Source organism: Medicago sativa, chromosome 4 (genome assembly GCF_051527215.1).
Source record: "Medicago sativa cultivar Bolivia chromosome 4, Bolivia_mono, whole genome shotgun sequence".
Classification (NCBI taxonomy): Eukaryota; Viridiplantae; Streptophyta; class Magnoliopsida; order Fabales; family Fabaceae; genus Medicago; species Medicago sativa.
This window is the reverse complement of record NC_140752.1, coordinates 15250698-15266144: the sequence shown is the minus strand read 5'-3', so window position 1 is coordinate 15266144 and position 15447 is coordinate 15250698. Positions and strand designations below refer to the sequence as shown.

The 15447-nt window shown below is 32.4% G+C and overlaps 3 protein-coding genes and 1 pseudogene across 3 annotated transcripts; 3 read left to right on the top strand and 1 right to left on the bottom strand.

Annotated features, from left to right (window-relative positions):
• Positions 1-3675: 3675 nt before the first annotated feature.
• LOC146926645 (uncharacterized) lies at positions 3676-7249 on the top strand. The gene is made up of 6 exons (XM_085700152.1): positions 3676-3971; positions 4190-4421; positions 5274-5501; positions 5595-6302; positions 6386-6445; positions 6945-7249. Exons 1-6 carry the CDS (start codon positions 3798-3800, stop codon positions 6983-6985), a joined length of 1443 nt encoding a protein of 480 aa, XP_085556278.1. The 5' UTR covers positions 3676-3797; the 3' UTR covers positions 6986-7249.
• A 1231-nt stretch (positions 7250-8480) lies between these two features.
• Positions 8481-10824, top strand: LOC146926644 (receptor-like protein 6). The gene has a single exon (XM_085708100.1). It carries the CDS (start codon positions 8491-8493, stop codon positions 9700-9702), a length of 1212 nt encoding a protein of 403 aa, XP_085564226.1. The 5' UTR covers positions 8481-8490; the 3' UTR covers positions 9703-10824.
• On the top strand, positions 9852-11117 carry LOC146926643 (uncharacterized; annotated as a pseudogene).
• Positions 11118-11582: 465 nt separating this feature from the next.
• LOC146926642 (receptor-like protein 6) lies at positions 11583-14859 on the bottom strand. Its single transcript, XM_085700151.1, has one exon. The coding sequence runs from the start codon at positions 14824-14826 to the stop codon at positions 11719-11721; it is 3108 nt and encodes a 1035-aa protein (XP_085556277.1). The 5' UTR covers positions 14827-14859; the 3' UTR covers positions 11583-11718.
• Between the last annotated feature and the right edge of the window lie 588 nt (positions 14860-15447).

Genomic DNA, 15447 nt, shown 5'->3' with positions numbered 1-15447 from the left:
ATGAAACTTAATGACTACCAAAAATACAATCTTACTCTTTCTTAATTTTTTGACACGTCATCAAAATTATATCCTTTTGTGTCTTTTGGTTCAATCGCACCTGATTTTTCTCTCCTAAAAAACAAATTAAAACAAACTCACTCAAGTAAAACACACTAACTTAATCTTTTTTTCTTTGCAAAAAAAAAAAAACTTAATCTTTTTTTTGAAAGAACAAAACAAACTTAATCTTAACCCGATTAAAACAAATTTTCACACTAACTTAATCTTTTTTTAAAAGAATTAACTAACTTAATTTTAATCCCAAACAAAACAAATTTTCCTATAATCTCTCTCTAATTATGAAAATTAATGACAAAAAAATATATATTTTGTCATATCATGATCATTTGACATCTCATCTCAACATATTTTAATCATTATGAGTCTTTTGTAGCAAAAAATCATATTTCAAGGAGACAGAAAATAACTCACCAAAGATTGAGTTGATTTTGTAACAAACAAATTCTTTTATATAGTTATATCTAAACAAATTAAATTATTTAAAAAAATGTGATGTTAATAAAACACAAAGTAGATTCTTATATTTTTTTTTCAAAAATTCTCTAAATTATTCATTCTCTATGAAGGCTAACAATCAGTAAAAACACACTTTTTTTTCTCTAATATGAAAGTCGATGATTTGCAAAAACACAATTTTGTCCCATTATAATCATTTGACACTTAAGCATACTTTGTGTATTTTGTTCGAGGAGAGAGAAAATAATTATTAAAAGATTGAGATCATTTTGTAACAAAAAACTCCTTTTATATAGTTGTATATAATTAAACTAAATTATTTAAAAAAATTATTTGATTAAATTTATAATAAAAATACAAAATAGTTTCTTATTTTTTTTCAAAAAATCTCTCACTTATCTATTCTCTAATTATGAAAGTTAATGATCGGCAAAAACACAATTTTTCCTTCTCTATTATGAAATTAAAGATCAACAAAAACACAATTTTTCCACATCATAATCATTTGACATTTCGGCATATTTTAACCAATTTGTGTATTATGTAACAACTGATCATATTTAGAAGAGAGAGAAAAAAACTGTTAAAATATTGAGATGATTTTGTGACAAATTTTTTTTTTTATAGAGTTGTATTTAAACAACAACTAAATATATTCTCTAATTATGAAAGTTAATGACCAAAATACTCTCAACGGCAGTTAACTACAGTTCGCTCCTAAGTTGAATGTTAAGGAGCGAACGAAAGTTAAGTGTCGCTGGGGGTATTGAAGGTCATTTTAGGTGTGGAAGAGTAATTTTTTAATTGAGAAGAGCAATCTTCATCACTTTAAAGAGAATTATATCAGTTTATTGTAATTTTTATTTTAAAACCATGATCAACAAAAAATCTAAAAACAACCTCAGATAAAAAGATATTATAGTAACTTTTCAAAAAAAAAAAATTAGAGGGGGGAGAAAATATGAATCAAAAGATGCAGATAATTTTATAACAAAAAGTCTATACTATATCGTTGCATCCAAACACATTAAATTATTTTTTTAAAGAAGTGATTGTTATTACGATAAACAAACAAAAAATTGATAATGTTATTTTATAAAATCTCTAAAAAAAATATCTAAATTATTGAAAGACAAAATCGTTTTTTCCTATAAAATCAAACGTTATATTTAATTTACATTTACTAAAAATAATTTTTATGACGTTCATGTGATTTTATCTTACACTGGGTCTATTTGATGCAACAGGATGCAACAAAACTACCTTCCTATGAGTTTTTCCTTTTTAGGATGTAATAGAACTACCTTCTTGAGTTTTTCTTTTTAAGGATGCAATAAAACTACCTTCCCACGCATTTTTCTTTTTTAGGCAATCCAATAAAAAATGACAATTGTTTAAATATTTAGTATAAAAAATATTAATAAAAAACATTAATAAATACTTTCAGTTATCAATAATATAAAAAGTATATATGGAAGAAACAGTTAACGTCGATACTTAACAAAACAAAGGAACAATATTTTAAGTGAGAAAATAAAAAAGAAAAAATACAGAACTATTTCTCATTTGATAGCTATTTTTGCATCTAAATTTATTCGATTATATCTGATTGATAGTCACAAAATAACACAATTTTAAGAATGTTACAAAATATTTCTCCTTTGCAAATTATACACAGGATTAATATTTTATTACAAGACATACATCTACTTTTCATTTGTAAAAAACAAAAACTACCTTTCACAAAATTACACATTGTTAAGATTGCTTCTTTCATAAAAATAATTTGCATTTTTTTGTTTATCTTAATGTCATATTATGAAATAATTTTTTACATTGTTGTAGATTATTAATTATTATATCATTTAGAAGTATACTATAAAAAACACGAGATAAATGATCAATAAGTCACTAAATAATATAGTTGTATATTTCATACACGGACTCATAACAACATCTTTATCATTATTGAGTCTACCACTTTTGTAATATTTATTAATAACTGTTTCAATGATTTTATCATTAGTAAATTACACCAACCTTCCTCAAGGTGTTTAATTTTGAAACTTTAACATAATAAAATGGATATATCAAATATTATTTCCTTTTCATTAGTTAACAACCACAATGTCCATCCACCAAAATCCTCTTCTCTGCTGATTTAAGATAAGGAAGAGCTTAACCAAAGCAAATTAAACTTCCTAAGAACTGAAGGAAATAAAGAAGAGTTGTCCCATTTCTATATTCTCTTTTACTATTTTATGTAATTGTCGGTGTTTGATTTTATTTGGTGGTAAAAACAATTGTTGTTGTTTTTTCTCCATTGTGGGGGAATAAAAACCTCATTCCACTTAATTGCCAAAAGAGAAAACAAATACAAGATATATGAAATCAAAATGACTAAAATTAAATTATGTATTTGCAATTGAAATGAAATTGGATAGAAAAAAAAAGGGAGATTAGTGTGTTTAAAAAACTAAAGGGGATGCTTGTGTTTAAGAAAATCTTAATGAAGGTCAATTTTCCCTTTTATCATTAACGTTAACTTTATCATTATTATTTTTCTCAATGCATATAACATTACAATACGTTTTGACGCGTAGCCTTCGCTTCGACGCCTAACCCGTGCGGAGCACGGGCCCGTGCTTAGCACGGGTCTGTTGCTAGTTGGAGGGAGAAAAAGTCAACTCAAAACTTAATTCCTCCTCGACACACGTACTAATACATATGTTTTATCTTTGATATATTCAATTCTCTATTAAAAAAAACTTATGAAAATTTAATATTGTAAAAATATTCATCGAGACAAATCCAACAACATCTTACATAATATTATTTATCTTTATGAATTAGTAAAAAAAATATGGTCAAAGTATATTAAATCAATAATGTATATTGTGAAATAGTTCATCCAGACAGAGGGAGTACATTAATATTTTTATCATTGAGGAGATTCTCTCTCACATACTACTTATCCTCTCTCTCATTTTCTAGATAATATTTTCCCCCTTTATTCTCACAATTGAAAAAGATAGTGAATCAGTCAAAAACCAAAAAGAAAAGTACTCCTCGCGGTTAGCAACGTTCTGTTTTGTAGTTTCCGCCAAAACAGTCAATAAATATCAAACCAAAAACCTCATCCCGCCTTTCACAACCACATTCACTTCCCTCCTTCTTCACTCTTTTCAACTTTTCACAAACCCTAAATAAATAACAACACACATTTCACAATAGCGACAAAAACCAAATCTCAAACCCAAAAACCAAACACAACAAAAATGGCTAAACAATCCAAATCCAAGAAACCTGAATCCTTCGGCAAAGGCAAAGTCACTCCAATCCAGATCGCTTTCATCGTTGATAGATACCTCTGTGACAACAATTTCACCGAAACTCGTAAATTGTTTCGGATCGAAGCTTCTTCTTTCATCGCTAATTCACCCATCAACGAGGTTTTTCAACTACCCTTTTTGTTAATTTTTGTTTTCATTCAATTTTCGCTAATGGGTCGTTTTCTTGATACCCATTTGAGTTTTTTTACAACCCCTTTTGGTTAATTTTTGTATTTATTTAGATTTACTCAAATGGGTCGTTTTGTTTTTTTGGTAAAGATTGGATCTTTATTTATATATTTATTTGTTTGTTTGTTTTTGGTTTGGTTGATTTTTAGGTGCCGAAGAGTTTGATGAGTTTAGGTGAGATGCTTGATGAGTATATATGTTTGAAGGAGCAAAAGGTGATGTTGGATCAAGAAAGGGTTTGTATGGAACAAGAGAAGAACCGGGTTCAGATGTTTTTGAATGGTGTGCAGAATGTTATGAATGTTTACAATGCTAGTAAAAGTATTCCGTTGACCAATGCGAATGGAGTGCCTTCTGCAGTTCCTCCTCAATCGAATCTCGGTGAGAACACATTTTCTTGATTAATTAGGGTTGAAAAGTATTTTTTTTTTTTTGGATGATTTTGTTTTAATTTAGGTTATGTGTGAGTGTGTTTACTTGATTAGGTGATGTTAGTTATGTTTTTGTTAGGCTTGTTAATTATTAGACACCTATGAAGCACGAATACGGACACGACGCTGACACAAACACATATCTGAACTTAGGACACGTCTAATCCGAGGAGTGTACGTGCTTCATAGTTATACACTCAGGGTTTTAAATTGTAGCTGTGGTTGTGTTATGGTTCTTGATATTGCGGAGAATTGTGATCCGATGAGTGGTTGATATTGTTGAGAATTGCAATCTACTGTGTCGTCATTCAAGGTTGATATTGTGAATTGTGATTGCAGATTAATTCTTGCAATAGTGTAGTATTTATAGATATAATCAATTAAAGATACACAAGATATTTAAATAACAATGAAAAAGAACAAAATCATGTGTGAATATGTTCTGCTAAAAGTTGTGGCTGAGTGTTAGTTGTGGTTGGTTGCAGACTGTAATTCTAAACAAAGAATGTCATAAACTGTACATGATTGAATGAATTTCTCTGACAATGTTCAATTTGGTGTTTTTATGTATGAAACATTTTGTACTTGACAGTTACATAACATTCATACTACAAGGTTTTTTTTGATTCTGAGTAGAACAATGGGGACTTGTACATATCTTCACTTCGTCACAATTTTCATCTGTTGTGTTTGAAGTCTGCAACTTTGCAAGCCAAGAATGATTATCGATTCAGTATTAAAACCACACTTTAGGACTAAGTTTCAATTGAAATGAAAACTGATTGAACATTGGACTTTTCAGGTGCTCCTCCTACTGCTGCTGCTTCCCCTGCGACACAGACCACATCAAATATGCTCTCAGTGCCTCAGTCTAACAACACCAATTCAGAGAATGGAAGCTTTGAAACACCTGTTTTGAGTGTATCTGACAGAAAGAGAAAAAATACCAGAGCAGTGGAGCATGTACCTTCAATTGCTAAAAGACCTCGTGGTAGATCATCCACTACCAGCAGGAAAATTCCTGTCTCAGGTATAGTTGTACTTGTCTCCTAGCTTGTGCATCTGATATGTATATGTGTCATGAAATCGTTGATTTTAATATTTGTTCTGTCCTCACTCTCAGGTCAAGACACACTGCCAAAATCAAACAAAGCAGTCAATCATCAAGTAGTTTATCACCCTTCTTCTGCAACTCAATCATTGGCTGCGAACTGTGTACCAAGTGGAACACAGGTTCAAGGATCCAGTGTTGTGAAATGCTTATTCAATCCGGCTCGAACTTCTATCCCAACCAATTCAAAAGTTCCAAAGACACCTCCGAGAACAAATTCCAGTCACAGCAATACAAATATATCCCCTCCCGAGCTTTCTCAGGCTGCACCTAGCAACGTAGAGGGTACATCTACTTGTTACACTGTAATTTCAACCAAGAGAGTTATGGTTAGCCCTGCAAAACAAATGGCTTATATAGAGAGTAGTCATTGCATTTCACCCGTTAAAATGAATTCAGATAAGGCAAGTAAGAGGGATCATGTAAGAAGCAGGTTGAATTTTGATTCTTCTGATATGCCTCAGAGCTTTGATTCAGACAAATCATTGCCTAATGAGATTTCTACATCAGAGTCTAACAGCGAAGTTCACTTATGTGACCTTGATTTCCCCAATTTTGATACCTTTAGCTCAGACTTCTCATTTGCTGAAATGTTAAGTGATCTGGATTTTTCTTGTGAGGGTGTTGATTTTTCAATTGTTTCAAATGATAATCAAGTTATCCCGGAACTACCATCAACTTCAGTAGAAGCTCTATGTGAGAAAAATATGAACATAAAAGGTAACGAAAATAATTGCCTATCTTCTTAATTATCTTAATTTTGACCTGTCCCACAATTTACGGAGAATTTTTCACTTTTCCAGGCTCTGATTGTTCGAACGTAACAAATACCTTCACAAGAAGCATAACAATTTTAAGCCCAGGTAAATTTACTCAATTCTTTTAAGTATAAAATTGTTGATGTGATTTAACAACTTAAGCTTTTGGTATTGTTAGTCCATGACATGATAGTTCAACCAAGATTTAAAATTGTGGTAGGGTTGTGTTGCGATATGATAGTTCAACCAAGATTTAAAATTGTGGTAGGGTTATGTTGCGATATTTATGTTGTGGAAAGTTTTAATCAAATATGGTTGCTGTTGTCACATTTGCGGTTGCGATGCACATGCAGTGACATCAAAGACTTTGATGTTACAGCCACATTTGTTGTTGTAGACTGTTTTTCAAAATCTTCAATTGGTTACTCTTTATTTGAACTAAAAAGATCTTATAGATGACAAATTTGTGCATTATCACATTTCAAGTCCAAATGACATTTTTTTAAGATCTAAACACTTCGAATATTCATGAGATATTATATGTATATGTTTGAATACTTTGCTATCTATCAGAAATATTAACTGCGTTATATTTTGCTTCCAGAGAAAAAGAACCAGAGCTGCTTAGATCAGGAGAATTGTTAATGAGGGAGTTTGAAGAATGACGCAGGCCGACTTGCTACAGTTGCTGGAACAGATTCTTATGGTCATAGCTCCAACTAATGTAGCTATCCTTGCTGCAACAGTTTGAGGATGTTAACACCATTAATTTTTTCCTTAACCTTTGAACCTGTTTGGTCAATGGTCATCAAGGAAAAGCTAAAATGATTTTTGTGATTGTAGATAACTACCTTTCTTGTTCTGGTTTAATCAATAGATAACTTTTAGTTGGACTTATTAGATGCTAAACATGGTTAATTGTCTATGATTCAAGTCTCAAAATTCTTGGAGTTATATTTTTCTGGTTGAAATGCTGTGTAACAACTAAACTTTGTACTAGAATGAGGTGAAGGAAAGACTAGACATGCAAGGAATCAATTTATGAGTTCAGAATTTGCACTTGGCATTTGTCTTTGAAGGTTAAAGTTAGATTATGTGAGGTACAATCTCATACAATTTCATTGAAGAATTGCAATGAAATTAATGTACATATACCAATTAGAGAATTTTGGAATTGAATTCAAGTCACAGTAGATATGTCTATATCAGTGCTGATGTGTTAAGTCCAGATAAACTTAGTTAAAGAATTATATATTTTTAAGTAACTTGGCATTTGTCTTTCTTTCTTGAGTGCAATGAGTTTAAATTTTTAGATATAAGACTTTAGGGTTAATTATGTTTTTGATCCCTACAAAATTGCGACCTTGTAAGTTTAGTCCTTACTTAATTTTAATAGCATTTTTAATCCCTACAAAACAAAATTTACTTATAATTTTAGTCCCTGCTAAAATAAATTTTGTTTAATTATCCTTAAACTTTTAAATTTTTTAACGATTCTTTTTATACAAGTTTAGAACACTATGAAAGGTTCATTTACTAAAATCTATAATTTTTTAACATGAAATAAATTAAATATGAATTTTTTAAAACGACAAAAATTTAAGATATAAGTAACAAAAATATGGATGTAGAAATCAAATTTTTGGGATATTTTTTTCGGAGGACCTTTTAATAACGTTCTTAACACGCCTGTAAAAAATTGTTGAAAAACTTAAGAGTTTAAGCATAAATTAAACAAATTTGGATTGAGTAAGGACTAATATTGAGTGCAGAATTTTTTTGTCAATGGCTATAACAACATACTTATGAAAGAAAAGAATCAATGACTATAACAACATACTTTGTCAATGGTTAGAGTTATGGTGGATTTGTAGTCAAGCATTTATTTCAAAAGACATTGTAGGGTCATTGTTTTGACTTTCAGTAATCCAAAATTCGAAAAGAAAATTTGTCCAACATAGATAAGATTTTGAAAAGCACCCATTTAGTTTGAAATAATGCAAGGCATAGTTGACTTTGCAACATCTTCATGGATCATGTTCAAAGAAATTTCCCTTAAAACTTTGGACTTGTTCCACTCAGTGAAGGTTGTTTCTACAACTTTATAACACAACCATTTGTGTTGTGGTTATCAGCAAGAGTAAACAACAATGAGAATTACATTACTTTCATTGTTTTCCTTCCTTCTCTTCTGCTATTGCATATATATCACTTTCCAAATCTCCTTAGCCTCTGCCAAATGTCTTGCTGATCAAGAATCATTGCTACTCCAATTAAAGAACAGTCTCACATACTACCCTGAAAGTTCCAATAAACTAAAACATTGGAATAAAAGCATTGCTTGCTGCAATTGGATTGGTGTAACTTGTGACAGTGAAGGACATGTTATTGGCCTTGACCTTAGTGACGAAGATATCCATGGTGGATTTAACGATTCAAGTAGTCTTTTCAATCTCCAACATCTCCAGAAACTGAACTTGGCTTATAACAATTTCAATTCTTCCATTCCATCAGCATTCAACAAGCTGGAGAAGTTGACATATCTGAATCTTACAGATGCTAGATTTCATGGGAAGATTCCAATAGAGATTTCCCAGCTTATAAGGTTGGTTACTCTTGATATCTCTTCTCCTCACTATTTTTTATTGCAAGGGCTGACAATTAGCCCCCAAAATCTACAAAAGCTTGTCCAAAATATGACTAATCTAAGGCAATTATATCTGGATGGTGTAAGTATATCAGCTAAGGGACATGAATGGATCAATGCTTTGTTGCCATTGCGTGACCTACACGAATTGAGCATGTCTGACTGTGGTCTATTAGGTCCTCTTGATTCTTCCCTAACAAAACTAGAGAACCTATCAGTCATTATTCTTGATGAGAACCATTTTTCATCTCGAGTTTCTGAAACATTTGCAAATTTTAAAAACTTGACTACCCTCAGTCTTGCATTTTGTGCATTATCCAGTACATTTCCACAGAAGATCTTTCAGATTGGAACATTGTCTGTTATTGACTTATTTTCCAACGAAAATCTCCGTGGTTCATTTCCCAACAACTCACTAAGTGAATCTCTTCGTAGAATTAGAGTCAGTGTCACAAATTTCTCTGGAGCATTACCTAGCTCTATTGGCAACTTGGGGCACTTATCTGAATTGTATCTTTCTGTTTGTCAATTTAATGGAACCCTTCCAAATTCATTGTCAAACCTCACACACCTCAGTCACTTGGATCTGTCAACTAGCAAATTCACTGGTTCTATTCCGTTCTTTGACATTAAAAGATTACAGAATCTTGTCACCATTGACTTAAGTAACAATTCTATCAATGGTATCATTCCTAACACGAAAGTTGGGGCCTAATTCATTCCAAATTCATTGTCAAACCTCACACGCCTCAGTAACTTGGATCTGTCATCTAACAAATTCACTGGCCATGTTCCTTTCTTAGACATTAAAAGATTGTGGAATCTTGTCACCATTGACTTAAGTAACAATTCTATCAACGATATCATTCCTGCCTTCCTATTTACACTCCCATTATTACAAATCAAATTGTTGGTGGTTATCCGTGCTTCGTGAAGAATATACCAACACTTGGTGTATTAGTTTTGCGGAACAACAAACTTCAGGTTCCTCAAAATGTTAAAATTCAATAGAAAATAAGCCATAGAAAATGATTCAAATTGTGGACATTGATTTCAACAATTTAAATGGAAATAATGTTCGATCAGACTTTATACACTCTCAAGAGAATGAGGAATCATATTATCAGGATAGTGTGACAATTTCCAATAAAGGTCAACGAATGGAGTTGGTTAAAATTCTAACAATCTTCACAGCCATTGATTTATCATCCAATCATTTTGAAGGTCAAATACCAAAAGTAATGATGGACTTCAAAGCACTTCATGTTCTTAACTTTTCAATCAATTAACTCTCAGGTGAAATCCCATCTTCTAGACCTCTCAAATAACTCTTTGATTGTTGAAATTCCGGTGCAACTTGCAAGTTTGTCGTTCTTTTCGTACTTGAACGTCTCCTTCAATCATTTTACGGGGAAAATAGCAACAGGCACTCAACTTCAATCATTTGACAATTCTTCCTTTAAAGGAAACGACGGACTATATGAAACTCCATTGACTAGAAAATCATATGATAAAAAGCAGGAATTACATCCTCAGCCAGCATGTAGAAGAAGAAAGCTATCTCGTTCAATTGATTGAAATTTTTTAAGTGTGGAACTAGGATATATTTTTGGGCTTCGAAGTGTTATCGGTCCCATCATGTTTTGGAAGAAATGGAGAGTAGGTTATTGGAAACTCATGGACAAAATTCTTTGCTGGATATTCCCTTGGATGCATTTTGAATATGGAAAACAAGGAAGACAAACTTACACTGTTTTAAGATGGGAGTGTAGTAGCATTTGTTACTAATGAGTGTATTAGAATAAATTTAGAAGTGTGTATCTTGCAATTTATTATATGAATGTTTACTCAGAGCCACATTCAGATCCTTGATACAAGTAAATAGAATAATTCCAATTGCAAGTTATTTATAACCAGAAGGAGGTGGGAACTCCCTCATAGCAGCGAATGACAGAACATTATAGTTTAATGAAAGTAATAATCAACGTAACATTTTGTATGAAAATCAAAACTTTTTTAGAATTAATGTAAAATTTTGTATGCAAACTATATAGCAGAAATGTCATTCCATGGAAATAAGGTTTTCCATAAACAATAAAATGCAGTGTCAAGGTGACATCATATATATGATTCATTGGCTTTCGTATATTCCATTTCATGGTAAATAAAATATTCTTTATCACCATGACCTTGAACAGAATGTATGTCAACTCTCATACACTATTATGCTGGATAAACTTCTACTTCTAAAGCTTGCATTATTAGTGTAATTATGTTCACCACCTTTCAAAATTTGGAAATCACAGGAACCGAGTTAGACCTTTAAAATTTAGAACATAATAATTCGATATCTTAATTTAAAAATATGTGAATAAAACAATTGAGAACAAGTTAACAAGATGTTAGGCAGAGAATGGTATCCATGTGTATGTCAAATGATGTCATTATCTAGCTGACAATCAGAAAATCAAATTAAGCAATTGTTTTACCAAAATGAAGTAATTGGGTTCATATATAAAGTTTTAAAGGCTCTATATCTTGATTTTGGATTTGTATCCTCTTTGTGCTTCCAGTTTGATTATGATGTTTATAGTTATAAATTAACATATATTTCTATTTTGAATGAAACACTATCACCACAATTCTCAATGACTCACACACAAAGGACTAACACAAAGTACAACTTAAATGTAAACGCAAAACATTATTTTAATCCCTAGCACTGACGTTATCACCACCTTAAAATTCTGTATGTCTGTCCTCTATCAGTTGCATATTCAAAATACATCCTCCGGAAGATCCAACAGAGAATTTTGTCTACAAGTTTCCAATAACTTACTCTCCATTTCTTCCAAAACAAGAGGGGACCAATGATGATTCCGAGCCCAAAAACAAATCCCAACTCCACACTTAAAAAATTCCAGTCAGTTGAACAATCTAACCTTTCGCATGTTGGCTGTGAGTGCAACTTATCCGGCCCTTGACCATATAGTGTTCCATTCAATGGAGGACCATATAGTCCATCGTTACCTTCAAACGAAGATGCTTCAAATGACTGAAGTTGAGTACCTGTTGGGATCTTCCCCACCAAATGATTGAAGGATAAGTTCAAATAAGAAAGGAAGAACAAGCTTGCAAGCTGTACAGGAATTTCACCAACCAAAAAGTTGTTTGAGAGGTCCAAGGATTCTAATTGTGTCAAGTTCGCTATAGAACATGGGATTTCACCAGAGAAAGCATTGTTTGAAAAGTTGAGAACATGGATTGCTTTAAATTTCATTAGCACCTCTGGTATTGGTCCTTCAAAATGATTTGATGAGAAATCAATGGCTGTAAAGATTGTTAGAATTTTATCATACTTAATTTCTTGACCTTTATTGGAAACTGTCACACTATCTTGGTAATATGAGTAGATGTCCTTTGCCATGCGGATGAAGTCTGATTTAGAATCATTTTCATCATGCGTCATTTTTTCCCATGCTGTGAAATATTTTTCAGGTATTTTTCCATTGAAATTGTTCAAAGCAATGTCCACAATTTGAATCATTTTCCAAGACTTTTTTTCTAGTGAATGTGAACATTCTATGGAACCATGAAATTTGTTGTTCCGCAAAACCAAGACACCAAGTGTTTGTATGTTTTTCAAAAAGCATGGAAAACCACCAACAATTTGATTCGATCCAATGTCCAATACCTTTAATGATGTGCAGTGGGAGAGAGACTTGGGAATTGGCCCATGTAAGAGATTTCCATGGAAGTTCAAAGAGCTTACAACACAAGAAGTTGTAAACATATCTGGTATAGAGCCATTTAGATTGTTATTCCTCAAATTTAGTGCCTCAAGGGTACTAGTCATTGTCATTAAACATGGAGGAATTGTTCCAGAAATGTTGTTGAAGGAGATATCAAGCACTTGAAGATCCGAAGCTTTGCAGAGGGAATGAGGGATGCTTCCTTGTAAACTATTATTTGAAAGAGATAGAAACTCTGTGGAAGACAGGTAATTACCAATATCATGTGGGATAACAGAAAATTTGTTGGTTGAGTAATCCAAATAATTAACATATTTAGGAAAAAGAGGTATTGATCCTTGAAGTTGGTTGTTATGAAGGTCAATCATATCAAGGTTGGAAGTAATATTTTGCAAAGAACCTTCCAACTCCGTGAGAAAATTGTGTGAAATATCAAGTTGTTGAAGACTTTGTAGTTTCCAAATCCAATTGGGTGCAACTCCTTGAATTTGGTTAGCTGAAAGGTCCAGAGATATCAATGTTGATTGATTTCTCAAGAATCTAGGGAAAGTTTGCAAGTTGCAGGAGGCCAAATACATAGTTTCAAATTTGGGAAAGGCAGTCCGATCAGCATTTGCATCATTCTCATTGATTGATATGCTGTTGTATGAAAGGTCTAAATCAGTTAAATTTCTGAGCTTCAAAAGGTCATCTAGTTGTAGTGACCCATTTAACTTATTAGAGGAAAGATAGAGGATAGAAAGTGAATGGAGCTGGAAGATAGATGTTGGAAAAGGCCCTGATAGATTATTGCTACTTAAATCAAGGTATTGTAATACAGAGGAAGACATATTTATGAATTCGTCAAATTTACTAAACTGGTTGGATGCAAGCCAAATCTTCTCCAATGATGGGAGTGTAAAAAGGTATGAAGGAATTGAACCACTTAAATCATTATCAGAAAGGTCTAGGAAGGTAAGGTGTGTGAGGTTTGACAATGAATTGGGAATTGCACCACTCAAATCATTATCAGAAAGGTCTAGGTAGTTAAGGTGTGTGAGGTTTGACAGTGAATTTGAAAGTGTTCCATATAGTTGACAGTGAGAAAGATCCAATAGGATTAAGCTTGTCATGTTGCCAATGGTTTGTGGAAATGCTCCAGAGAAGCTTGTGTTTCTCACGCTAATGCTATGAAGATATTCACCAAGTGAGTAGTTTGGAAAATAAACACGGAGATTGGGGTTGTGATATAAGTAAATAACTGACAATGTTCTAATTTGGAAGATCTTTTGTGGAAATGTACCAGTCAATTCACAACTGTGAAGACTGAGAGTGGTTAGGTTTTTAAAATTGGCAAATGTTTCTGGCACTGGGGATGAAAAATTGTTCTCAGCAAGACTAATGATGGATAAATTCTTTAGTTTTGAAAGGGAAGAATCAAGGGGTCCTGATAGACTACAGTTATGCATGCTTAACACTTGCAAGTCATGTAGAGGCAACAAAGCATTGCTCCATTCATGTCCCCAAGATGTTATACTTATACCATCTAGATACATTTGCCTAATATTGGTGAGATTTTGGGTAAGCTTTTGTAGATTTGGGATTTTAGGTTTTGTGTCAGCATCAGAAGAGAGATCAAGAGTAACCAACCTCGTGAGCTGGGAAATCTCTATTGGAATCTGCCCCACAAATTCATTATATGACAAATCAAGATAAGTTAACTTCACCAACTTGTTGAATGATGATGGAATGGAAGAATTTAAATAATTATCAGCCAAGTTCAGTTTCTTGAGATGTAGGAGATTGAAAAGACTACTTGATTCGTCAATTCCACCAGAAATAGATTCTTCACTCAGGTCAAGGCCAATAATATATCCCTCATTGTCACAAGTAACACCACTCCAGTTGCAGCATGCAATGCTTTTATTCCACAATATTAGTTTGGTGGAATTTTCAGGATGAAATGTGAGATTGTTTTTGAATTGAAGCAACAATGATTGTTGATCCTCAAGACATTTGGTAGAGGCAAGAGAGGTTTGGAAACTGAAAAAAATGAAGTAGTAATAGATAAGGAAGGAAAACAATGAAAGTAATGTAATTGATCTCATTGTTGATTAATACTCTGAGTGACAACAACAACACAAATGGTTTGTTTTATAGAGTTTCAGAAATATGCATACACAATCTGTATGTGTTTTGTATTGTGGAACAGGCTAAAAGTCATGAGAGAAATTTCGTGGAACATGACCACATTTTTCTATCAGGTGATATTAATGATGACTTCCAAGTCTTCCATTATAGCTGTCCACTTTCCATATTAAACATTATCTTTTTGGGTCGTCCATTGTGGATGAGAAAAATGTTACCTTAAAAAGGGCAAGACAACATTGAGTGTCTTTGTAGGAGATTGGAATCAAGAAAGTCAATTAGGCACATCAATGTAGGGTCACTTGTAGGAGCCGCTTCTAATGCACTCAATGAAGATGGTTCTTCTACAAACACTATTTCTCAATTAGCACTCAAGTGGAAAACTTAAAAATCCTTATTGTGTTACTTTCTGTGTTGTTGTTCTTCCTCTTTTGTAGTGTCGCTGTCAACCTTTAATGCACCCACATCGCAGATAGACAGTTTTCTTGCAAGCCTAATTATCTGCAAAGATTTTGCTAATAGTTGAGTTGAGTCCACATCAATGACAGTAATCATAGTCATTTCTATAGATTTTGATTTTT